This window comes from Telopea speciosissima, chromosome 6 (genome assembly GCF_018873765.1).
Source record: "Telopea speciosissima isolate NSW1024214 ecotype Mountain lineage chromosome 6, Tspe_v1, whole genome shotgun sequence".
In the NCBI taxonomy this organism is placed as follows: domain Eukaryota; kingdom Viridiplantae; phylum Streptophyta; class Magnoliopsida; order Proteales; family Proteaceae; genus Telopea; species Telopea speciosissima.
This window is the reverse complement of record NC_057921.1, coordinates 58212070-58238689: the sequence shown is the minus strand read 5'-3', so window position 1 is coordinate 58238689 and position 26620 is coordinate 58212070. Positions and strand designations below refer to the sequence as shown.

The 26620-nt window shown below is 42.0% G+C and overlaps 2 protein-coding genes across 3 annotated transcripts; both read left to right on the top strand.

Annotated features, from left to right (window-relative positions):
• The first annotated feature begins 1753 nt into the window (after positions 1-1753).
• Positions 1754-20319, top strand: LOC122665339 (putative glucuronosyltransferase PGSIP8). 2 transcript variants are annotated; one of them, XM_043861459.1, is made up of 6 exons: positions 1754-2038; positions 2811-3066; positions 3192-3393; positions 3484-3631; positions 3828-4372; positions 20289-20319. In XM_043861459.1, exons 1-5 carry the CDS (start codon positions 1767-1769, stop codon positions 4363-4365), a joined length of 1416 nt encoding a protein of 471 aa, XP_043717394.1. In that variant the 5' UTR covers positions 1754-1766; the 3' UTR covers positions 4366-4372; positions 20289-20319. The 2 variants fall into 2 exon arrangements, with proteins under 2 accessions (XP_043717394.1, XP_043717393.1); XM_043861458.1 differs by lacking the exon at positions 20289-20319 and having other exon boundaries at positions 3828-4696.
• A 3261-nt stretch (positions 20320-23580) lies between these two features.
• On the top strand, positions 23581-26372 carry LOC122665986 (probable pectinesterase 68). The gene is made up of 5 exons (XM_043862103.1): positions 23581-23834; positions 24027-24216; positions 24306-24512; positions 25517-25764; positions 26131-26372. The coding sequence occupies exons 1-5, from the start codon at positions 23581-23583 to the stop codon at positions 26285-26287; spliced, it is 1056 nt and encodes a 351-aa protein (XP_043718038.1). The 3' UTR covers positions 26288-26372.
• Positions 26373-26620: the final 248 nt, after the last annotated feature.

The window sequence follows — 26620 nt, the reverse complement described above, 5'->3', positions numbered from 1 at the left end:
ATTTCTTGTTGAAAAAGATGTTTGGGTATGCCAATAAAAAAAAAAAAAATCAAACTGACCAACCGATGTAAAAATGATTTCCTATCAAAACATAGTTAAGGCTAAGTTTTTACGGGTAACTCCCTCACCATGGAATCTTAGGATGGGCACACCAAACTTTGCCACATGAAAAAGTGATGCAACAATTCGAAGGTGTAATGTCAAAGGAATTGTTTAAAGTGATCACAAGGAGAAAGTTTATCAAGGGTCATAAACCACCCCCCCCCCCCCCCACCTTCCCTCATCGTATGAAGTCTAAGACTGTTTTTAGGGTCTTACTTTTTCTTTTGGACTAAAGGTCAGCAAAAGATTTTTTTTATTTTTTGGGCTAGGTCAGCAAAAGATTAGATGTTGCCCATTTTTCATTGTTCAATTTTGAACTAGTCTACCTGTACGTAGCTGAAAATTGATGAGATAAATGGATCTGTTTATTCATAAAAATTTCATCCTAATTTAACCAAAGAAAAAATTAGTTGGCCATTCTTATATTCTAATTTGGGTGAGCCACTTGCGAAAATTAGAATAGAATAAGATATTCGTACACGAGAGATTCTTTCATCGACTACATCATCGTGCATGAATCTTCTTGAGTAGGGTTAAAAATGTAATATCAATTCAATGTTGAAAGCGCGTGAAAGTCAAACACTTATATGTTCCTATTCCACGACATGTGGAGATGGCAGCAATTCAACACAAAGAGTGTTTTTCCAGTTCGGATTCCGTGTGATTAAAGATCACGATAGTCTCTCTGCTGTGTAAATAAGGAAGAACTAATTAATTTGAAACAAATAAGACAACCTACTACTTCGCACTTTCGCAGAGGGTGAGAATATATATTTACGTCTATAACCCTAATTTGGGGTCAGAGGACCGTTGAAGTCAGGATACAAAACTTAGATAGGACACAGGTTTCAATTCAGACACACCCAATAAGAAAGAGTCAAATAGTCCACGTTTCTTTTACACCCGAAATCAACCCTTCCCGGCTTTTGAGTTTGCAACAGATGGGGAAGGCTAATATGGTCAACACAAAAATCCCCCGACTCCCAAATTCCACTCTCAGGTTTATCCAGCAAAATGCCACGTGGCAAGATCAGAACGCGAGACCACTTTCAGTTTTCAGCAGTGTTTCTCACGGTCACGTTGCAATCGGCTAAAAAATCGGGACCCGCATGTTTTTTTTTTTTTTTGGTTAGTTTTTCTTTTACCTGATTTTAAAACTAAACTGAAAATATAGAAGCCACTTATTTATTTGAGTCATTTTAGGGCTTTTTTATCCCCTCTTCAATTCTCACGCGCCCTATCTTGTATCTTTCTTCTCTCTCTTTCTTTCTCCTTTCTTCTCTGCAACTCTCTTTAACCCTTTTCCCTTTTCCCCTCCGAAGAACGGCGGAGGAAAATCTATCTTTTTCTTCCGTCGTTCTTATCGGAATTTTTACCTGTTCAATTCTGGCGGCTGACTTGATTACGACAGCTTAGTCACAAGTTACCTGGAATCCTTCCTCCCCCTCCCCCCCCCCCCGCCTCCCCGTTTCTATTATAATTACTTATGAGAAGCTGACTGTGAGAATGGGAATAGAAGAAGGAAAAATATCAAATTTTGTGTAAATTGGAGCTGATTCTGTTTTAGGTCTTCGTATGTTTCATTGTTTTTCTGTTGCCAGTTGGTGAAAGAGGAAGAAACAATAAGAAGAAGAAAAAGAAGAACAACAACAACAACAAGAAGAATGGGGAACAAAGAGAGGTCGGGGTTGAGAAGTTTGAGGTTTATGATTGTAGCAACTATTCTTGCAGTAGCAGCGATTCAAGGTGCGGTCTCTGAGGAAGAGAAAGTGAATCGAAACGCTTATGCGACGATGATGTATATGGGAACTCCAAGGGATTACGAGTTCTATGTTGCGATTCGTGTGATGCTCAGATCCCTGGCGAAGCTTCAGGTCGACGCCGATCTCGTTGTCATTGCCTCCAACGACGTTCCGGCCACATGGGTTCAAGCTATGTAAGTCAGATGTCCTCCCTCCACAATCACTCTTTAATTTATTATAGTTTATACTCTATACTCCTCTCTCTCTTTCTCTCTCTCGTCTCTTCTCTTTACTTCTTTTTTATGCTTTCCGGCACCGTTTGGCAACTCCAGTGACATATGCCGTAGAGTTTTTTCCGGTGAACTCGAAGGCTATAATTATACGGAAGACGACAGAGACAGTAGAGCCGTTGGTTCAACGAATCGGGTTCATGACTTCGCTGTCCTGTCCGGTACGTGAAGAGGCAAAGAAGGCATCATCCGGTATTTCCGGAAACGAGGAGTTATCCGAGAGTGACTATAATGCCCTCAGGCTTTGGGGAAATTAATTCACGTACTGATGGTCGATGGTCGTTAGATCGTAGTACTGGGAATTACTGACCCTTTCGTTTCGTCCATCGGAATTGAAACAGTTGACTTTCTATGATTAACGTGTTTTTATGGATATATACGGAAAGTGGTTTGCCTTTCCGAACTCTTCAGAGATTTTTTCGATTTTTGACTTCTGAGACTTCAATTCTTCTGGGGGAGGGCGGTCGGTCATCTAGTGTACTGGGCCCTATAGTGTTTTTTTTTTTTTTTTTTTTTTTTTATGAAAGTAAAAACAGTTGTAGATTTGAAGGGATGAGTTGTAAGGCTCTGTTTCTGCAAATCAATTACTTTGCAAGACTGGTGCAATGATCTGTAAATTGCAGTCACAGTTAACTGTTTATCTGGTTTGGAGACTAACTAACCTTTTTTGACGCAGGGAACAGGAAGATGGGGTGAAAGTGACAAGGGTAGAGAACCTGCATAACCCATACCAGTCAGAAGAAAACCATGACAGGTTTAAGTTGACGATGAACAAGTTCTATGCTTGGAGTCTAGTGAAGTATGATAGGGTGGTCATGCTTGACGCTGATAATCTCATCCTCCAAAAGACAGATGAACTATTCCAATGTGGCCAATTCTGCGCTGTCTTCATCAACCCCTGCATCTTCCATACTGGCCTCTTTGTGTTACAGGTAACGACAATTAGTTCCAAGCGAAAATATAATACCTGAATAGTAAAGACAATCACAAAAGAAAGTTTGCAATGCAAGCCTTGATTGTTTATTCTCTAACGTCCTTGCTTTTTTTTTAATTTCAGCCCTCAAATGAGGTTTTCAAGGACATGCTTCATGAGTTGGAGATTAAACGTAACAACCCAGACCGTGCAGATCAGGGTTTCCTGGTTAGCTACTTCCCGGACTTGCTTGATCGCCCAATGTTCCATCCACCCCATAATGGCACCAAGCTTGACGGCACATACAGACTACCGCTGGGCTACCAGATGGATGCTTCATATTACTGTAAGCATTCACTTCTTTGCCTCGATTCACAATGACTGGTATTCCTGAGAATTTTTGTAATCAAATTACATGTTCTGTTTTGGGCGGCAGATTTGAAGCTCCGATGGAATGTACCCTGCGGTCCTAACAGTGTCATCACATTCCCTAGTGCTCCATGGCTAAAGCCTTGGTACTGGTGGTCATATCCAGTCCTCCCGTTAGGCCTTCAGTGGCATGAGCAACGCCGACAAACTTTGGGGTAAGTTGACAAATCAAACCAATAATTGTGGCCCCAAAGAATCCTTGAGCATTAATTGTGTCCTCTTTGGATGCATCTAAATGAGGCAGGATTGTGGTTAGGGTCTGCCTCCCATGTCTTTATACTGCAAGTGATGGATTAATTTAACTCATAGGCTAATTTTGCAACTCACATCTTGTTCATTCTCTTCAAACAGATACAGTGATGAGGTGCCCATGATCTTGGTCCTGTCATCGATGTACCTAGCACTGATGGCACTGACCCGACTTGCACGTCCAAATCTGGCCAAGTTTTGCTACAGAAAACCAGACAAGAGTCTCTCCTTGCAAACGGGAGTCAAGATGGCTGTAATGTTGTCCATCTTGGCTGCCTACACAATCCCCTTCTTTGTCATACCACGGACAGTGCACCCATTCGTAGGCTGGTCGACGTACTTGTTTGGCTCTTTGGTGCTTGTGTCATTAGTAATTTATTCCTTCCAGTTGCCACCACTTGCAGCATTGACGCCCGCCTTGGGGATTGCCGGTTCACTTTTTGTCATGGCATACCCTTGGTACAAAGATGGGATTGTGCGAGCCCTTGCTGTGTTCTTCTATGCCTTCTGTTTTGCTCCAGTCCTTTGGGTATCACTGGCAAAAGTGATGGCAAGTTTGCAGCTCGCAATTGAAAGAGAATTTACTTTGCCAAGAGTAGGAGAATCTCAACAGCCATCTGGATTCTTCAAGTTGTATTGAGCCACAAAAGCAGCTACCTCTCAGAAGATTCCAAGATTGACTCATCAGTTCACCCAGACAAACTTTGAAATTTCGACTTTTCTGTACATTTGCCCAGAATATAATTTGGGTTGTCATTTTACAGTACAACCACACACAGGCAGAGAACCAACAACTGGTGCGGAGGAACAGAACGCAGGAATATCTTTTGTAAAGAAGAACCAAAACAAAATGATATTGTATTCAAACTTCAAAGCCTAGCTGATATTGAATCAGTGGTAGAAAGGCATTTTGGTCTGATACCATGGCCTCCATGAGTAGTAAAACATTTGTGTTATAATCTCATTTCTACGATAGCATACAAATTCATACACTTGTCATCATTGTAAATGCAAAAGTAACTCTAGAGGTCAACAAAATCCACATCATTCACGTCTAACAAGCTTGTCAAAATTGGTGTCCCATTTGGCCAACTGGAATGTCAACATCTGAAGAAACTAACAGCTATTCTAAGATGAAGTTATCTAAATCAACAGTAGTTAATAGAAAAGGGTAAGTCTGGATAAAGAACAACTGCATGAAACGCATGAGAAGTACGGAAGATGCGAAATGAGCATCCTCAAATGGTCTACATGGATTTACCGAGATAAAACCAAGTACTGTTAGTAATGGTTTTGATCTTCATAAAAATGAGAAGAGACCAAGCCCATATATGTTAAAACTTGAAAAACCAACCGCAATCAGACTGAACTGACCATTTGACACCCTGAATTGGAAATTTCATTGTTACAGATGATGTCCTACAAAAGTGTAGGTCATTCAGATAAATTTTCAATTGTTCATGGAACTCTCTCCTTGACATTGACTTCGACATAAGAAATTTAGGTAGATGGATATTAATGGCCTAAAAGTTAAAATAAATTATGTCCTAAATATCTCAAAATCTAAATCAGCCTCGCAACAACTTCCTGGTTTTACCTAATTGGAATGTCAACATCACAAGAAACTAACAGCTATTCTAAGATGAAGTTATCTAAATCAACGGTAGTTAATAGAAAAGGGTAAGTTTGGATAAAGAACAACTGCATGAAACGCATGAGAAGTAAAGAAGATGCGAAATGAGCATCCTCAAATGGCCTACATGGATTTACTGAGATAAAACCAAGCACTAAGGGATGGATATGGTAAAACACAATCCATATGGTATCTGATTGATTGTTAGAAATTTCAACCAAATCTTCAACTTGGTTAAATCTGATTTGTACTTGTTAACTTCAAACAATTAAACAGTTAAATATAACTTGCACACCTTATTTTTCTGTATCTTACAAATCCAAAAAACCCTTTCAGTTTTGACAAAATTCACAGCTCTAATAGAAAGAGAAAGGTCAGAATGATTGGTAATCCCTCAATATGGAAATATGCAATTCAGACTGCTGACAAGTCAAGACCATGAAAGGATCAATATGAAATGCCATAGAAACCCATTTCAACAACCCCCCCCCCCCCCCCAACAAAAAAAAAAAAAAAAAAGTCTCAAGAGCAAGAATCTAAGAACTCAAAACAGGGTCAGAGTTTGCTTATGTTTGAAGTATAGCTATAGATGGAAATTTGAAAAGATAAGGACATTGAGAAATATACATTACAAGGCAATCCAAGGTAGACACAGTTCAATCAACAGTAATATTGGGGAATAATATAACAGGAAAATGTTGGCTGGGTGGCCCACCCACCTAAGCTTAGCTAGGTGGCTTACCGATTCCTACCACATGGCATGTCAGGTTGGGTTGAAATTTGGTGTACATATAGACCCCAATGCCCCCTGCTCACATGTCAAGTTTCAACCCAAATGGAGTTAGCCAAGTGGCAAAACAAGGCAATGGAAAATCTGGGACTACCAAAAGGATGCAGCGATCACCAAGTAGTTGCATCATGCATGGACATACACGGGAGGGTATGCAGGGTAAATGATTGGATTTTAGGCTGAAATTTGATTCGTGGGCAATCCAGGCCATTCACAAGATATCCGACGGTTAGAATTGGCATATCATCCTTCCATGTGGTACAGATAGATGAGCCACCAGCCAGGCTTAGGCGGGTGGGCCACCCAGATAACCTTTTGCCGTAACTTAAATGTTCAAAAATGATTTCCATATAGGCTCTAGAAACTTACCATTTGGATTGTAGATTTTCAAGCCTAAAAATTTTCTGGAAAAAAAATCCTCATCCCTGATAGGACACCTTCGAAGCTTTCCTGAAGATTCAAGTGTTTGGGAAGCACAAGTTCAGCTCCATAACCTGACATGGAGAATCTCACTCAGTACCATCTGATTCCCTGTCAGGAGAAAACAAAAAAAGAAGGGGGGGGGGATTAGAGACAACAAAATTAAAATAAATTAAGATCAAGGTTTAAAGACTAGGAATCGGTCTCCATCAATTCCGATTCAATTCAAATCGGATAGGAATCGATCGGACTCATCTGGGATCACCCGGGCTCAGTCTAACTTGGTCGGACTCAGTACACGTAGAATCAGGATTGGCCTCGGTTGATTCCAAGTTGGAACGGACTTGGCCGATTCCACCAATTCCAATCTGAATTTTAAAACCATGCTTAAGATATCAAAAACACCGAATTCCAATGCAAAATATTCTAAGAGAGAGATTTTGCACACCATGGCAACAAAGGCATCAATTCTTCTTTGGCGGGCAGACAAGATGAGACCACTCAAGGAGTGTTGGTAGAATTTTCATATGATAAGGTATTTCAGCCCTTTTCAGTTTTCATTAAAGAATTTAAATCTTATGAGAATTTTCTCCAGTAATATCACTGCAATTCCTCTACTAATTAAAACATCAGTAGTTATAGAGAAAGGAGATCATATATTGGTGTGTTCAACTTTTGTAAGATCCTGGAAGGGGTGGACTGGAGCCAGTCCTAACCTTTGGAATTTTTTACTAGAGTGGCCACCCTCAAACTTGAACTGTGTTTTCATTCTAGCATCCCGAGCTTTTACCATTGTACCAAGCAATGGCAAGAAGAGGTAGATGACCAAGAAATTAATTGAAAACAAATTCAGAGGAACATGCTCAGATACATGATACGAAATTAATACCTATTTTCCATCATTTGTATGATTGTATTCTATGGTTCAAGGTCATAAATCTAAGTAAAAGCCTTAAACACATACATAAATTTATGTGAACATGTGTCTAACCTGGGGAGGATCGAGACCACAAATTTAACTGATGTGATCTTAAGATATCTACAAACTGAAATTAAATAAAAATAAAATAAAATTTGATGAACTCAACCATGCTCTATTCCACTGGACAAAGAAGTTTTTCCCTGATCATAAGGTGCAATGTCATCCAATAATGCTGATTTTGGTCTTCAAAATATTAGTTAGTGTCCATTAAGTGTAGGATCCTGGTCCCCTGTACGGTGACAGATGTCCAGATTTTGTGCTTAAAGACAGATACTTTGTGTTTGAGTAGTCAGACACGACACTCCCTTTGTGATCTGAAACAAAGGCATTTAATCCTTTTGAAAAGAATAACACTTACTACTGAAATATTATTGAAGGGAACCATAATCATTAGTTAACTCCACTCTATACTATTAACTGCATATCTCAAAGCTTGGACAAAGAGATTGGTGGTTTTTGCAGAAAGTAGCACAATACCACTATGCATGGTAAACTAAAGCCAATTTGTTCACAAGAGAAAGAAGAAAAAAAATCCAGGCAAATGATAACTCATAGGCATGCTAGCTTCGAACAAAAAGTATGCAGCCAAAATAAGTCGGCTGCATCACAATAAACTTACAAATCAATCATAAAGTCAAGAGCTTCCATTGATGACCCATGTTCGTCCTGCAATAGACTTGCCAACCTCTGTTTTTAGGGAATACAGAAAATGATTATACTATGTTGAAAGTACATATCTCTTAAAGTGGAGAGATATTGAAAAAAGCAACAGTAATGACAATAAACTCTAAACGTGATATTTGGCAAAATTCACCAGGAAAATACTAACACAGAGTCAACTTCACCACCAGAAGAAGGATAGAAGAAAATTAGATCAACCAAATAAGCAGAACAATGTCAGTTTTTCTGGTTCTGAAAGAAATGTTTATGATATAGACCTATAACTAAGATAAAAAAAAAAAATGTTTCTCTAAAGACCATCAAGGGTTTGGGTGTGTCTAACCGAGCATCCTAAAGATCTTTCTGGAACACAATGCCACTAGAACCAATACAAAGGTTTTCTAGTAATACACCTGAATATCTCCAAAATACACTCCCAAAAGACCAGTATATTAGTAAACTTACTGAGCCAAACTGCGAAATTTTGCAGCATGAACCACAAACCTTCCAGCCACACTGCGAACTGTTGATCGATTAAGGCATCTCCCTTCCATCGTGAGATTTAGGGGTTTGAATAATTCCTCCACAAAGAAAAAAAAAAAAAAAAAGATACAAAGAATAGGAATTACTTCCAAAATCCGAATACTAAATCTACATCAAACATAGAAATGTGTTCTCTCGTCAGCTTCAAATCAAGATTAACCAAGAAAGAGTTTGACAAGGGAAAGAGGAAAAAATGTAGCTGAAATGTTCGAAAATTAACGAAATGTCAACAGATTCAAGCTGCAGCTCCTCTAACTTACAAAATGGGCTATAAATTAGGGAAAGATGTACCTCTCGTTCGGAAATCTCGAGAAGTCGCAACTCCAAAACCTAGACAAGTGCAAACGAAAACCCTAAAAAGCAAAAAATAAAGAAGAGGGTGAGAGATAGTGTAGACGAGAAAAGCGATATAGACATTTAGTAGTGGGTACAGTTAAAGAGCCAGAAGAGAAGCCATTGCTGAGTACAAAACCAGTACAAGACCTTCTCAAATTCACAAGTAAACTGAATCCTCCCCTCCACAATGGATCGATCTTCATTCGAAAACATAATTCCTTAATCCTTCACAGAACCATTTCTTCTCTTACCACTGTTCCCATAACAGAGGCAGTAACCAAATTTAGGTTTAAAAGTACACGCAGTGGGTTGCGAGCGATTAAGGCCGTTTCATGGGAGCAGATAAGAAGGTCGTTGGATCGAAAATGGAAGCAGTTTTCCGTTCCGCCATTTCGCGCGGAACGAACACACAACAAAGTAAAACGATTTCTTTCGAAAGAGAAACACTGTCGAGTGTGACTGGTAGATCCTTTTTATACCTATAGCCACGTGGCTTTGCCGTACACGTTTTAACTTGGTTAGTATGGTTGCATTCTTTTGTGTTTGGTACAGTAGTCCACCGCCGTACACAAGAGCTGCCGTACAGTTGTACGGGCGGTACTGGATCTAACCTCTATGCCGTGACTGTTACTCACGGTATCAATGTCGTGACTCTGAGCGACGACCTTTCACCATCCATATGGTTTATTTTGGGAGAATGTTCTCTGTGCCGGGCGCAGGCTGCATCCAGACACATGGGGGTGGGCACAATGACCACCCTGCCCCCCCTGAGTGGCAGGCCCATGTGTCTGGGCGGAGCCTGCGCTGCAGCACAGAGAATAAGAGCCCATAATTTTATATTCTGTAACTAGCTAGAGCCCAAAAACCCAAAACCCGTCCATATGTTTCCAGGCTTACTGGGATTTCCAGCCCATCAACTGGGCCCGAGCTGAGAAATCTCATTTGGTCTGGCTGAGCTAGATTAGGGATGGACTGGCCAGGCTCATGTTACATAGGGTTGGGGGAGAGGTATGCATACACGAATCCATATCTTGTTCAATGACATTTAACCACCACAGTTGATCTCCCATCATCTATGGCACCTCAAAAGTGGTCCACACACCCCATGAATGGTGTGAGATTGACTCTGGTGGTTAAATGTCATTGGAGAGGATCCGGGTTCATTCATATGCAGCCTTACCCCAACTTTTTTGTGGAGAGGTTGTTTCCTTATTTGAACCCACCACCACTAGATTGCAATAGAGCAATCTTGTCATTGCGCCAAAACCTGCAAGGAATCTTCAATCCAAACAAGTAACTTTCTCTCTCTCCATCTCTTTCCCCATTGCAGGTAGGTGTTGTGGCAGATCAGCTAGGAAAGGAGAGAACAAAGAGTGTTGTCAAACATAATGCCTATGGATAAAATTAGAAATATGAAAAGAAAACGTACCCCAAACATATTGTTTTAATGAAATGTGAGGAACTCCAAACATAATATATCAAACGTGAAATATCTCAGACGTAATTTCTCTAAACGTTAGGTATTGCAGATGTAATTTAACCATATATGTAATACTACGGTTTATGGCTAAAGACACTTGGATGCAATGATAGTTGGGATCTATGGAATTCAGGCCATGCTGGGGTTGAGATTTTAATTCCCAACTCAGGCAGGGGTCGGGCTTGGCCAGAGCCTAGTTGACATTGGGCTGGGCTTGGGTTTTCAAATTCGGGGCCTAATCCACCCAAGTTGCACCACCAAACATTGGTTATAGCAAACCCAAGAATGCAAAAGACAGAGAAGTATGGCGCTTCGAAGAAAGCCAGAGGTGGGCTGGAGGAAGAACAAAACAATGAACCATAATTGATTGTTGGTTTGTGTTGAATTCGAGCTCAACTAGACCCAACCAACCTGAAGTTAGATTTTTTGAGTCAAGTTTTGGTTGTGTTAAACAAATGGGCTAGACTTGGATTGAGACTTGAGATACCCCAGCCCAAGGTCAGGCTGGGCCAAGCTAGCTAGGGTTGGGCATTTGAGACTCCAGTTTGACTTAGATTTCCGAAACCTTGCCCATACTGGCGTGGCAATCTAGAATCGGAAAATTATCACCTCAATTTGCTTGTCCGTCAATTTCCTCAATACCCTCTAATAGAGGGAGATGGACTCCACCCAAGCAATGTGTTCGAGCAAAGGGTAGAATGTTCATTTTTGCCCTCCTATTAGATGGAATTGAGAAAATTGAGGGGCATGTAAATTGAGGGGATAAAGATCCTCTGGAACCTAACTCCCTTATTACTAAAAATGCATATTTCTTATTTGAATCAGAAATATGAATCCCCCACCAAAAAATAAATAAATAAATAATTCTTACTTTATTTATGATGTGGTCATCACATGTCATGTCATACCAGTGTATAGTAATTTTACTTCAAAGTTCAAACCCAACCATCCTAAATACTTGGCTGTGTTTGGAAGGATAGAAAAGATAAGAAACCGTACAAAAATCATACGTTTTCTTGTGTCTCTATATTTATCTTCGCGTTTGGAAGATAACAAGGAGAAAGGATTCTGTTTTAAATTTTAAAATTACATAGAAATTCACGCAATTTTGTATCAGGGTACTAAAAAATCTCGCCAAAAAAGCTAGGTAAGACGAGAAAACTGTCATGTGTTACAAGGTGACAGTATTGTGTGCCACAGATGATGTGTTTTCCAATCACTGGAGTGAGGGGCCTACAAAAACCGATCTTCTCGACGTGCAAAAAGAGATGGAGTGTTTGATGGAGAGTTAATAAGGATCGGAAGAGTGCAATTTTTCTCTCATACAGTCATAGTGGTTTTTTTTTTTTGGCTTTTTCTTCTCTTACTTTGAATATATGGGTCCCACGTAAGTGATATTTTTTTTTAGGATAACCATTAGTTAAGCATGAAGATTTCTTTCATATTGCTCATACTTGAGAGGATCCAGATCTTCTACGGTGGCGCTACCCATCTTGCCTGTGCTGCGTAGACACAAGATCGCGCACAAAAATCACCTTACCCCCACTCAGGCAAGGCGTTCAGATAGGGGTAATGCAGTCTTTGTATGCAACCTTGTGTCTGCACAGCACAGGCAGGATGGGCAGCCCCCATAGAGGATCTAAATCCCACTTGGTGGTGGGGGGGGGGGGGGGGGGGACGACCTGCCTTGCTGCTAATTTCCCCCAAGTTTGGATTCTTTCAGCTATTGTCTTCTTCAGTTCCCTTGATTTATTTTCTTTTGAGGATGACTTCAATACAAGACTGGATCACCTATCTATACGTGTACGTTTCACATACAATTACCACATAACCTATTCGTGAAGCATACATATATATTGGTAGGGGATCTAGACTGTAACTTGGTTAGCATTCAAATTTAGAAGATATGATGTCAATTCATCATGTATTTTATGGGTTAAATTTCAGAGTTCAAAGAAAATTCCACTTCTCCGTGTATAAATATAATCTTCTGAAAATTATTTGTAAAAACTTATTACGTATGAGCATAATTTATGAATAAGACTATAGAATAAACTAGTGGAAGATGTGATTTATACAAAGAATGATCTTGTTATCTATCCGTGTGGTAGAAATTAGGTCTAGAAACCATTCCAATGTTGGCCATGCCCAAACCCCCCTTAAAAAACTTTTATGGTAGAAACCTCAAGGTTTAAAATCTTGGAATCAATCACAGGATCGGTCTTCGTTGATTCTTATTCAAATCGATTGGAATCGGTTCCAAATCAACTTGAAACCCTAGAAATTGAGATTGGGAAGAAGCAGAGATTTTTCACACGTTTTTAATTTGTTGGAGGTTTTTTTTTTTTTTTTTTTTTTTTTTTTGTCTTATTTAAATTGAAGATTTAAGTACATCCATGGCTGATTCAAAAAAAAAATGGTTTGAAAATTGGACTAATTAATTAGAACCGGGACTAGTCAATTCCATGGTTCCCGTCCTATTCTTTGAGTCATAAGAAACCTTTTTTTTTTTTTTTTTTCTTTTTTAAGTAATGATGATAAACCTTTTTAGTTATACAAGTGAGTAAGTCTAACTTTGCGATCCCAAAGGGTTCATCTGTTTGCAAAAAAATTAAAGAAAAGGGAAAATCATCACATCAAAACTAAAATAAAACCTTTTGGAATTATTACCTATTATATTTAACTAACTTCAAACCAATGTTATTATATTTTATAATTTAAGATTTTATATTTAAAAAAAATTATATTTGAAAAGCAAGATTATTATATACAGTAAGAATTTTAAAGCAATTAAACAATCATAATTATAAATAATTTGCATTTTTTTAAATGATTTCGCTTCATTTCATTTTACTTACAAACGGCCCCCACCCCACACAATAATTAAAGAAGCTATTAGCTATTTTGTGTTATAATCATAAAAATAAACAAAAAAATTATTATTAGAGACGTTTGTTTTTTGGAGAGTAGTAATTATATTAATAAGAATAATAAAAGGATTTACAATTTATAAAAGACCTTCCCTCTGGCTTCAGCCCGAAACAAGAACAAGGGGAATCAAACCAGTTGGTAGGTCCTCTGCACAAAAATGAAGCTCATTGAAAGAGCTGAGAAAGCTGGCAAGGAAATCCGCACAAGTGTTCTGATGTGTCATAAAATCCCCCAACAAACCAAAAGCTACCCCGTAAACGTACTGGAACTGAGACCGAGGTCGAAGCCGAGCACTGAAGCAGAGGCCGAGCACTAAATTCGAAGCCGAGGCCGAGCATTGAAGTCGAGGCCGAGGCCGAGCTCACAAAGTCGGCCGAGCAGGCCGAGCTCGAGCCGAGCTCACACAAGTCGACCATAAACTCCTAATCGAGCATACACAGGACATCCTAGGCCGAGCCGATCGCTGAGACCGACCTAACAGGCCGACCTCTCGGCAGACCCCAGTCGACCTCTCGAGGCCGACCCCGTGCCCCAGCCGACCTCTCAGGCCGACCTCTCGGCCGACCTCCCAGGCCGAGGTGACTGCCAAGACCGACCTACCAGGCCAACCTCTTAGGCCGACCTCCGAGGCCGAGCCCTCCTCCACGAGAGCTACCATAGCACCCCACCGGGGATCGCGGGGCCACGTCGGCACATCCCGAGAATCACGGGATAAGGATCGAGCCACGATCCCGTATAATCGAAATCATAATTTACATGGACTCTTACCTTAATAAGAGCCCGACCGAAAATAGCTCTCCACTCCGCTCTACGCGAGAGAGCCTTCCAAAAGAAGGACTCCTACCATACTAGGACTCTCCCAACCGCCTCATCTCATCCTCACTCTATAAATATCCAGGTATGGAGCACCATTCATCATCTTGCTTTTCACTACGCAGTTACACTGTTGCACTGGTGATCTAATTTTAGCATCGGAGAGTCTTAGGCCGGAGCCACACCGGCTCTCTTGTGCTCATCACTTGGTCTTTGCAGGCTCATCCGTGGGCAAACCAAGCAATCCGAGATTTCCACATGCAACAGATTTGGCGCCGTCTGTGGGAACGACATCAGCAAGTCGTTGTCGTTTCTACCAACCTCAAGAGCAGCAACAATGGTGCACATGAGATCAGGTCAACATGGCTCAACCTCTCGAGGAGATGAGTTGCAACCTAATAGGCAGGCGAGACAATCGCCACCCCCGAAGACGTCGCGGCAAGGGGCGGCAGGAAGAACCCCACGAGGGGGAGGTGCTTCGCGTAATGCGGGTACCGCTGTCAATCCCACTCCACCAGTGAATGGGGGCAATGGGGAAAGTGTACTGGACGCGGCGGCGGTAGACCAAACTCAGGCCGAGCCGAATGGGCTGAACTTGCCGTCACCACCACTTTTGCCAGAGAGTTTGGATCCTGAAGGGCCGGCGAATAATCGACAGGTTATGGATTTGCAATTGCAGATGCTTCAAACTAACGAGATGTTGCGCACCTTCATGACCCAGATGGCTCAGGGCGGGCTAATGGGTCAGCCACCGGTCGCGCCCCCGCGGGCACCCTCATGTGAAATAGAAGATCCATGACAGCATTGTGACCGACAGAGGGCCGAGCTTAGCCGAGCCGCGTCATCCCATCCCGGAGGCCGAAGAACTCCACCTCCACGACTAAGTGGGAGTAATCGGCGAGATGAGCAAGGACATCGTCGAAGCCCAGGGCCGCGAGGCCATCGAGCCAGGCGAGGGTCATGCTATGCGGAGATTGATCTTTTACGGACGACTTGGTGACGGTGAAGGACAGAGGAGACACCAAGACCGACGTGAAGAGCCCCGAGTGCGATGCATGTTTGAGTTAAAATAAAACCGCAAGCGTACGGGTCAATCGTAGCTACGGGTCGAACACGAGGAGATATACGCCACTCTATTTAACTAACTTAAAAGTAATGCAAAGTGAACCAAATTAAAGTGTTAACTTAAACTAATTAAATTAATGAAAATTAATGCATCCTAACTCATAAGCATCTAACAAAATTAAGGGATTAAATTGGCGTCCTAACACATGAGCATCTAACCTATCAAACTAACGCAAATTGAAAGGAATAAAAATACAGCCACACATTATAACCACATAAAAAGGAATAAGGGAATAAAAGTGCATCCACAAATCACATCCATATAAAAAAAATAAAAGAAATAGAGAGAGAAGAAGAAGAAGATAGAGAGAGATAGAGGAGAGGGAGAATGAGATACCTTGATGTGCTTGAATACTTAAATAAACTCACCATGGCTTCCTCTTCTAAATCTCCATGTCTTGTCATCAACATAGGAACTTAGACTAGGAAGCTTTAAACTAAAACTATTACAACCATTAAACTAGACTTATGAAATCAAAATTAAGAACTTGAAATCAAAACTAAGAACTTAAGCCAAAAATAGGAAAAGAAGAGAAAATTTCACTAAGTGAATGAAATAAAAATTACACTAAAAAACTGAATTAAAATTGAACTAGAAACTGAACTAAAAACTGAACTAAAAACTAACTAACTACAACCCAAAGGGCAAGGGTATTTATAAGAGGAAGAGAGGAGAGAGAGAGAAGAGGGAAGTGTAGGAGAAATATTCCCTAAGAAAAGAGAATATTCTCTTCTCCTTCCTCTTTTACAATGCCTTGAATCCTAAGAAAAAGAAAAAAATAGAAAGAAGAAGAAAAGAAGATTGTTTACGTAGGCCTCTATTTACAGAAAAGTAAACTTCCATTCTAACAAGTCTTTCCTTTTCTTTAGATATCTTCTCAAGCAATAAAATCAAAGCATCTTTGATTTTTCAACTTTCCATAGGTGAGAGAATATCTTTCAAAATAAATCTATCCCAAATAGAATTCGAAGTGCCCTTGAGAAGTTGGAGGAGAGAGAGAGTAAGGGTGATGACTAGGATTCCTTCAAGAATAAATAAAATACCCATTCTGTCCTTCAGAAAACGTGGAGCATGGGGTGCTTATATAGGCCTCACCATTGTGTTCCTTACGAAAAATCACCCAAAATAGACCCAAATTTCGTCCAATTTGGAGTTCGGGAGCCCAAGATATCTCAAGTTGAAGTTGGACTGTCCAGAGCCCTCCAAATGGAATCTTTCGGGTACAATAAATGTAACTTCTAATAATTCTATTAAGGCCCCTGTAATCTGAACTTTCGCTTCACTTTGTCTCCGGCCGACTGTCAATAATTTCAAATAAACCCCTACTGACCATTTTCGCTTGCGTTACGGAAACGGCCATAACTTCTTCGTTTCAACTCGGAATCAAGTGCCGTTTAAACCGTTGCGGAGCTGACTCGATGGGCTACGCATCCAAGCCATTAACACCTTTAAACACCTTAAAAACATTTCCTTAGCATCATCTCATCCATTTTCACAAGAATTCACCTAAAACCTGAAAAGCATAAGAAAGCACCGAGTAACTCTGTCCAATATGGTAAAATGTATGCTTTATGCTCTAAGATTTCACACATAAATGTGCTCATCAATGCACTATAAGGGAAGAAGAGGATTCTAGCCATAGCCCTCGGCGACGAAGCCCACTTCACCGGAGAGATGGACAAAGGAGCCCACATGAGTCTGACCACAGAGATGACGGGCGCACTAGGAGAAGTGATGTTGGCCGAGGCGACCATAATGGCCGGCCTCGTCAACATGACCAGAGGATCAGGTTGGCCGACCTCATCAGGATGAGCTAGCCGACCATAACGGTCGACTTCATCAGGAAAAAGAACAAAACCCCATCCGAGCTGAGGAACAAAATGGCCGAGCTCCAGTCGAAATGGAGAAAAGCTAAGGGAGCTAACCGAGCAAGTTGAAGGGCTTAAGAAACAAGCAACTCCTACTCACCTGGTCGGGCGTCACCCCTATCCGCCTGAGATCATGACAGCATCGCTTCTAGTAGGGTTCAAACCACCTCCCTTTGACCGGTATGATGGGACTACCGACCCGATCGACCACATCAACTACTTCAACGCAATGATGACCATGTACGGCGGTACTGAGATTGTTTCTTGCCGAGCTTTCCCCTCATCCCTAAAGGGTGTGGCAACTTCTTGGTTCTCATGGCTACCGCTGAACTCTATTACAAGCTTTGCCCAACTTTGCCGAGCCTTCGTCATGCGTTTCCAAAGTAGCATGAAGCATAAGAAGACGATGGTGAACCTCCTCAGCGTGAAACAGAGGTCGAACGAGTCGATCTGATCGTACATCTCTCGGTTCAATAAAGAATCCCTGGATGTTAGAGACTTGGATGAGGCCACAGCTCACACCGCAATGAGCAATGGACTTACACATGAAGACCTGATCAAGGACTTGGCTCGAAAGCCGACCAAAAGTATGGCCGAGCTCCTCGACAGGTGTAACGAGTTTGCGAACATGGAAGACGTTCTCCAAGCACGCAAGGGGAATGAAAACAAGGGAGAGAATAAAAGGTCAGCGACCGATGATCGAAGGGATGAAAAGCGGACCAAGACTAATCGCAGAGCTGAGAGCTCAGACCGAGCTCAGAGTCCCGAGTACACTCCCTTAAACAGGTCGCGAAAGGAAATTTTGATGCAAATTCAAGGTGACGGGTACATACGCCGACCTCGACCGATGCAAGTTGGGTCATCCCGAAACCCCAACAAGTACTGCCTATTCCACAAGGAGGAAGGCCACGACACCGAGGAGTGCTACCAACTAAAATGAGAAATTGAAGAGCTGATCAGAGCTGGGCATTTGAAGCGATACATCAAGGGGAGCCGAGAAGAACATGAAAGTCGACGACCCAAAGACCACGATCAAAGGAAGCCCGAGCCGAGGTCTGAGAGCCAAAGGACAGAGCTCGACGAGGACAAGGTCTAAGCCGAAAAGAAGGATGACGAATCCGGGCCGAGCTATGAGAAAGGAGCTCCCATATACACCATCCTCGGAGGGCCCGGACATGAATCCACTCGAAAAGCCAAGGCGAATGCACGATTCGTCAGAGTCGCAGAGATGCTGAGCAAAAGGCCGAAGGCGATAATCTCCTTCTCTAAGGCCGAACTCGAAGGTATAAGTTTACCTCACGATGATGCTTTGGTGGTACAGGTAGAAATAGCGAGGAGACCTGTTCAACGGGTATTGATTGATACAGGAGCATCCGTGGATCTTATGTCGCTGGACTTGTATCGACAGTTCGGCTTCGGGGATGAGGCGCTCAAACCAAAAGCCACCTCACTCCATGGATTCTCGAGGGCCGTCGTCACGATCAAGGGGTCGATAGACCTCCTGGTCACGTTCGGGCAAGCTCCATACTAAGTGACGATCCAAGTCAAGTTCATGGTGGTACGATCAGTGGTGACCTTCAATGCCATACTTGGTCGCCCATCGGTCACCGCCCTCCAAGCTATCATCTCGCCAATACACTTGAAGATGAAATTCCCCACAGAGAACGACATCGAAGAAATCGGAGGTGATAAAAAGAGAGCTCAAGAGTGCTACGCCACCTTTGTAAAGCAAAACAAAGGAAATGTCTGAGGAATGGCTATGTGCATTGAGCACCTCCCTGAAGACTAGCGGGATGAGCTCACCAAAAGGAGCGGAAGGCCCGTGGAAGACCTCATCCCGTTCTCCCTTAGTGACGAAGACCCAACAAAGACGGTACCGGGGCCTTGGAACTCAGAAATTTTGAAGAATTTTTTTCAGTAATTTTGTTAAGTATTCTGCTCGGCACAGCTCATGACAAGCATTTATGTATTCGATTTCGGCCTCGACATTCTTGATTCAATGAAATAAAGTATTTTCTCCACTTGCTTAGCGCACTTACAACATGTCGGGCGGACCAAGTCGTAAGACCGGTCCTCATAGACCTGGCCGACCTTAAAGGCCAACACTCATAGGACGGACAACAACCAAGTCATCGGCAACCAAGTTGTAAGACCGGTCCTCATAGACCTGGTCGACCTCAAAGATCGACACTCAAAGGACGAAAGACAACCAAGTCGTAAGACCGGTCCTCATAGACCTAGCCGACCTCAAAGACCGATCCTCATAGGGTGGAAGGTAACCAAGTCTTCGGCAACCAAGTCGTAAGACCGGTCCTCATAGACCTGGCCGACCTCAAAGACCGACCCTCATAGGCCGACAACCAAGTCGTAAGACCGGTCCTCATAGACCTGGCCGACCTCAAAGATCGACCCTCATAGATCGGCAATCAAGTCATAAGACCAACCCACAAAGATTGGCCGACGTCTGAACCAACAAGAGCAAACTCTCCACATGGCCGAGCTGAACAAAGTCTAAAACTAAGCTAAGGCATTACGCTCAGCTATGGAGGCTGCTCGGCCACAACATCAAACGGAACAACATACATAAGGAAAAGAAGGCTAAAATTATCGAGCTAAAACAGTTAGACAAATTTTAAGAAACAAAATTTTCATTGATTAAAGAGCCGACTGCTCGGCGCAGTACATAGAGAGGCAGCTCGGCCCAGTACATACCAAAAAAAAAAAAAAAAAAGAAGAGGAAGAGTTCAGCGTGATTCAACGATCCAAATCAAAAGACGGTTCAAAATCCCAAGCATCATCATTACGCCGAGTACTATGGCACAGACACCCCAACTGATAGACAGTACAACGTCAAATCGCCAAAGGAAAAGAGCTCGGACTAAGCCTCGAAACAGAACCGTTAAGCGGACCGAAAGATGACACTCATTAAGGACTAGCCGAGCCTTGATGAGTGGGGGGCCTGTGATGTGTGATAAAATCCCCCAACCAACCAAAAGCTACCACATAAACGTACTGGAACTGAGACCGAGGCCGAGGCCGGGCACTGAAGCCGAGGCCAAGCACTGAAGCCGAAGCCGAGGTCGAGCATTGAAATCGAGGCCGAGACCGAGCACTAAAGCCGAGGCCGAGCTCGCACAAGTCAGCAGGGGTTGAGGCCGAGCACTGAAGCCGAGGCCAAGCATTGAAGCCAAGGCCGAGACAGAGCACTAAAGCCGAGGCCGAGGCCGAGCTCACACAAGTCAGCCGGGGCTGAGGCCGAGCTCTGAGCCGAGCTCACACAAGTCAGCCATAAACTCCTGACCGAGCATACACAGGACATCCTAGGCCGAGCTGACTGTCGAGACCGACCGAACAGGCCGACCTCTCAGGCCGACCTCCCAGGCCGAGGTGACTGCCAAGATCGACCTACCAGGCCGACCTCCTAGGCCGACCTTCGAGGCCGAGCCCTCCTCCACAAAGGCTACCATAGCGCCCCACCGGGGATCTCGGGGCCACGTCAGCACATCCCGAGAATCACGGGATAAGGATCGAGCCACGATCCCAGCGCAATACGAAATCACAATTTACATGGACTCTTACCTTAATAAGAGCCCGACCCCGAAAATAGCTCTCCACTCCACTCTACGCGAGAGAGCCTTCCAAAAGAAGGACTCCTACCATACTAGGACTCTCCCAACCGCCTCATCTCATCCTCACTCTATAAATACCCAGGTATAGAGCACCATTCATCATCTTGTTTTTCACTACGCAGTTACGCAGTTGCACTTGGTCTTTGCACTTGGCTCAGGCTCATCCGTGGGTGAACCAAGCATCGGAGATTTCCACACGCAACATGTTCAATTCATGCATATGGTGCATAGAGTCTCTCAAGTCACGGGTTTCCTCAATAATCCCAATAACAAACCAAGGGATCATAGAGTTGCTCGGAATCGCCTGAATCACTACAAGAGAGTCAAATCGGATTGTATTTGGGTGAAACCCATGGACTTGGCCTTCCCTCCTTCATCTCGGCCTAAGGATCCATACCCACCAAGATTATCTTTGACCGAGCCATCGCAGTTCACAGCAACCCAGCCATTTGGAGGAAGAGGCCAAATGAAAGGATGGGATCGAGCAAGAGTAAAATGAGCCCATATCTGCCATTTGTTAAAGAAATCCCTGTTAGAGGTTGGATCAAGGATGGATCTACCATTTGTTATTTTTTCAAACATCATACATCTAATTTTACCACGTAGACAACTAATTAATGTGTCTGTTCCAATTATTAGATAGAAAAAACTTGATCTAGATTAACCATATGTCAAATTTCATGTCTAATTCAATCAAATACTCTAATATATTAATATACATTCCATTCAATACTATAAACTGCTATATTTAGGTAGAAATACGCAGTTTAGATTGAAAACTCATAAAAATGTAGGATGGCTAGGCCAAATTTGGTATGGTTTCTATTTCAATTTCGAATTGATTTCATAAAATAGTCAACAAATAGATTTTTAGTCAAAAAAATGAATTTTTTTTTTGGTTGTATTAATATGAATTATTTAAAGAAGGACCAAGTTTCCCTCTACCCATGGTGAATGAGTTCTCATTATTGAGGGTTGGGACTTGGGAGAGGGTGGGAATAGGTATCGGGAGGGTATTTTAGAATATACTAAAACCCTAGGATGGTGGGTGAATCCTATTCTCTATGGGTTGAGGAAAATTGTACATCCTTTCAAGAATAAAAAAAAATTCATGTTGCAATTCAATTTTTAAGAATAGATTTTCTATATTTATTTGGAAAGGGTGTTGGTGGTGGTATTCTAGTGAGAAGAAAAATGGTGGTGTTTTATTTTTAATATGCAATTACTGTTTTACCCATTAGTTTAATCATATGCTCGTTAAAGAGCAAGAGTGAAATCAGATGAAATAGAACTTCTCATACAGCTTCTCAGCTATTTCAAAACTGGTATTCCACTTGATTTCTATTTCATTGAAATAAGGTGCAAAAATTAAACCAAACAATTTCATAAATTGAAATCAACCAAATTGAATTAGAAATCATACCAAATCAGCCTATGATATCATTTGATTTCCTGAAACTTATGACACCAATAATTACCTTAACAAAATTTTGAAAAATATTCCTAAAGAGACAATACATGTGGGACACTTGGACAAAAAGAAACTAGCAGTCGGAGTTCCGGAACCCGTGAAGGCATACAGTACACAGTGGGTCCCACACTATAAATCAGTGGGAGCCCTTCTGGTTTTTTAATGTGTGGCTGCGGCGGCTAGCATTCCTGAATGGATGGGGCTATTACCATTGTGACCAATAAATAACACTTCCCAAGAAGAAGAGGAAGAAGAGGTTGCCTCCCCCTCCCCCCAATGAGAAGCAATCATAATTTGACTTCGAAACCACTTAAGCTAGCCTACGCTACATCCTACTGTTGCGTATACTTTCTCCTCAATCCTGATTGGTTCTCCGATCTGGATTTTCGGTTTTGTTTCCCGTTAATCCTCCAGGAAAATCCCTAGATCCTGGCCGTGATTGAAGATAAATATTGTCGGATGATAATCACACCGCACCGGCACCTCTCTGAATCATTAGCAACACCATCTGACCAATCTAATCAAAGAATTTAATCACAATGGTAGGCCCTCCTCCTCCTCCTCCTTAGATTACCCCACCAAACAGAAAAATGTTTCCCTGGTTCATGCCTGGTTCACTACAGTAAAAAACCAGTTAACTCTCCTCATAAACTAACGTTCAAAATTGGATCTTTTGAGAAGTTAGTGGTCCTCACCTGGTTTGATTCTGACGGTCTGACCGTTCCAGGCTTCCAGCAGTACTTTTGAACTACAATACAAAACATTATACGCCATCCTTGGACCATCACCTTCCCCACATATTTTTGGTATTTTCCCGCTTCTTCTCTCTCTCCTCCTCCCTCCATCGGAAACTTGACCGTTGAGGGTCGAATCTAATCTACGCTAAGCTCACACAAAACAACTGGTAACTGTAGAAGAAGAAGAAGAAGAAGCCGACCGTTGGACCGAATTTTGATACCTTGGGAATATAAATAAAACAAGAAACCCATAACCCATACAGAAAAACAATTCTGGGAATTCCTCAAGAATTCCTTGAACGTAGCCAATAGTGGCTTCGATCCTTTCTTCTACACAGAGACACAAATACGAAGAAGACATTCTTTAGCTTCCACCCTTAATTCTCTTATCTTCTTCTTCTTCTTCTTCTCACTCTGTGCATTTATTCTAATAAGAATGGCTTGTTGCACTAACTCATTATTCTTGCCCTTCTCTTTCTTCACGTTGTTCTTATTACTGCATGCTTCAATATTGCAGGTTACGAGCAGCACTCACCAACATCACAAATGGATTGGACCAATCGGACACCGTTTGATCATTGTCGATGCTCGTGGGACCGGTGATTTCCTCTCCGTCCAAGCTGCCGTTGAGTCTGTCCCTGAGAATAATAGTGAGAACGTTCTAATTCAGATAAAAGCTGGATACTACATGTAACTTGTTAATTCTCACTTGTTATGATTTTTTTTTTTTTTAAATTCTTAAAAACTAACCGTCAAGGAGAAGATGTCTAAGTACATAGAAATCTTTCATATCGGACTACTCCACATTTTATGTGGAATTATTACTTCCACTTTTTGCATGGAATCTAACACTTTTTCTAGTTTTGTGATTGGTTGGAGCAGAGAAAAGGTAGTGGTACCAGCGAAGAAACCATACATAACATTTCAAGGGGAGGGGAAGGAAGTGACGGTGATTGAATGGCACGATAGGGCAGGTGACCGTGGACCTAATGGTCAACAGTTGAGAACTTACAATTCTGCTTCAGTTTCTGTCTTCGCCAATTACTTTTCTGCTAGAAACATTAGTTTCAAGGTGAGATGATAGAACTCACGAGTTTAGTAGGTTACAACTAGATAAACCCATATATGAGGAAGCTAATAAAAATATAATGGTATATGCAGAACACAGCACCGGCACCGTTGCCGGGGTTGGAAGGATGGCAAGCGGTGGCACTGCGTATCTCTGGAGACAAGGCTTACTTCTCTGGTTGTGGGTTTTATGGCGCACAAGACACCCTATGTGACGACGCTGGCCGCCATTACTTCAAGGAATGCTACATTGAAGGTTCCATCGACTTTATCTTCGGCAATGGTCGATCCATGTACAAAGTTAGTACTCTCTCTCTCTCTTTCTCTTCTCTGCTGAGTGCGGTGCTGAAAACCTGAAAACCTAAAAGTCACGCGTACCTGGAAGAAGCCATTGCAAGTTGTTTTCTTTCAAGGAAGTGAGAGGTGGGGGGTACAGTTTACTTTCTGCAAGTCTGCAACTGCGGAAAGTGGAAAACCCGTGAAAAGACCCACCTTACCTTACAAATTTAGGTATAATGGAGCTGTAAAGTAAAGTGACAAGTCTTTGTACTGGCGTGAACCTTTTCCTTTCCCATGTCATCCTCGAGAACTTAAAAAAAACTCCTCTCAGCTTTAACTTTTCTAATCATAAAAACCGAAATGGATAAGAATCGTTTGCTTTATTTTTTATTGATGATGAGATGATTGGTATATGGGGGGTGTATCAACCGTGTAAATCGGTTCGGTTTTGATTATTTGGTTCGATAGGAATCAGCCAAAATTAGAATCGATTTTGTATTTGATCTAGTTTTATCAATTTCTATTTGGTTTTAGTTATTCGGTATACATGCGGTTTATAGTGTTGATTTTGAAAAACGGTTTGTAATTTCGATTCATATTCAGCTTACATATGGTTTGTAGTACTGGTTCACATTTGGTTTCACCTTTGTACCATTTAATTTGATTTATTTTACATGGACCATGAACAGATAAGTTTAGAATAACTAAAGCTTACCATCTGTGGATTCTCTTACCGTAGATTACCTTACAAATAAAATCGCTTAGAAACGCCAAACCAGCCTTTGCTGCCGATAAGGCAATACAGCAAATTGAGTTTATTTGATCCGATTTTATTGGTTCCTATTTGATTTTGATCCATCGATTTTCTGGTGCAAATGAAAAATTGAACTGGAAGAGAACCTATGAAATCAAAATAAAGTCATTCATATATGATCTGGTTCAATTTGATCTCAAACGGTGAGTTTAAGTTCCAATATTTGATTTCAGTTCCATTTTGACACCCTACGGTGTGTGCATGCTTGTAGGATTGCGAGATACATTCAATAGCGACGAGGTTTGGGTCCATAGCGGCGCAAGATAGGAATTCGGCAGAAGAGAAGACGGGGTTCGCTTTCGTGGGTTGCAGGGTGACAGGATCAGGCCCACTCTACGTGGGCCGTGCAATGGGCCAATACTCCAGGATCGTCTTCGCCTATACTTACTTCGACAACATCGTTGCCCATGGTGGTTGGGATGAATGGGACGACCACACTACCACTAGCAACAAGACCAAGTAAAATTACAAACCTTATTTATCTGTCTCTCTCTTTGTTTAGAACTCTAAACTTTGAAGTTAACTCAGAGGACTGATATACATAAGAGAAAAAGAGCTCTATGGGGGAGCCTGCGGCCAGACGCAGAGGGGGCGAAACCAAACCAAACCAAACCCCCCCCCCCCACCCCTCTTAAAGGCAGAAATGCCCGCCCTGTTGATGCTTCCACGTTTGCTCTCATTGGTCCCGTGCAAACGCAAAGGCCACGCTCCCCCACAGAGAACTCTTCCCCTATACATAATATACATGTGCAGTCTTTCTCTCAATGCCACATCTACTACAGGGATCACTAAAATATGGAAATTGGGCTTGGCTTTGCTTTGCAGGACAGTGTTCTTCGGAGTTTACAAGTGCTGGGGACCTGGAGTTGAAGCAGTCCGTGGGGTATCATGGGCTAGAGAGCTTGATTACAAGTTGGCACATCCATTCCTTGCCAAGAGTTTTGTCAATGGAAGGCACTGGATTGCACCCACCGATGCTTAGCCACACTCATCTTTCTCCTGTTCTTATTTCCCCCATGAAAATTTTTTCTTTCAGTTTAAATAAAACTGCATTCATCTGTAAAGCATTCTTCTCTCCTCCCCACACCCCCCAAACTAAATAATTCACTGTACCAGCATCAAATTCTTCCTCCCTTTATTCACTTGTCAATTTTTGTTTCCCATGTGTAATTATGTATTCATTATTAAAGGAAATTTTTTTTGTTTTCTTTTTATTCTGTCTTTTGGGTGGGTGAAACCTTTTTTCAACTTTTGCTGAACAAGACATAATCAGCTCAGATAATTAACCAAATGAAAGCATATGGCATGAAGATAT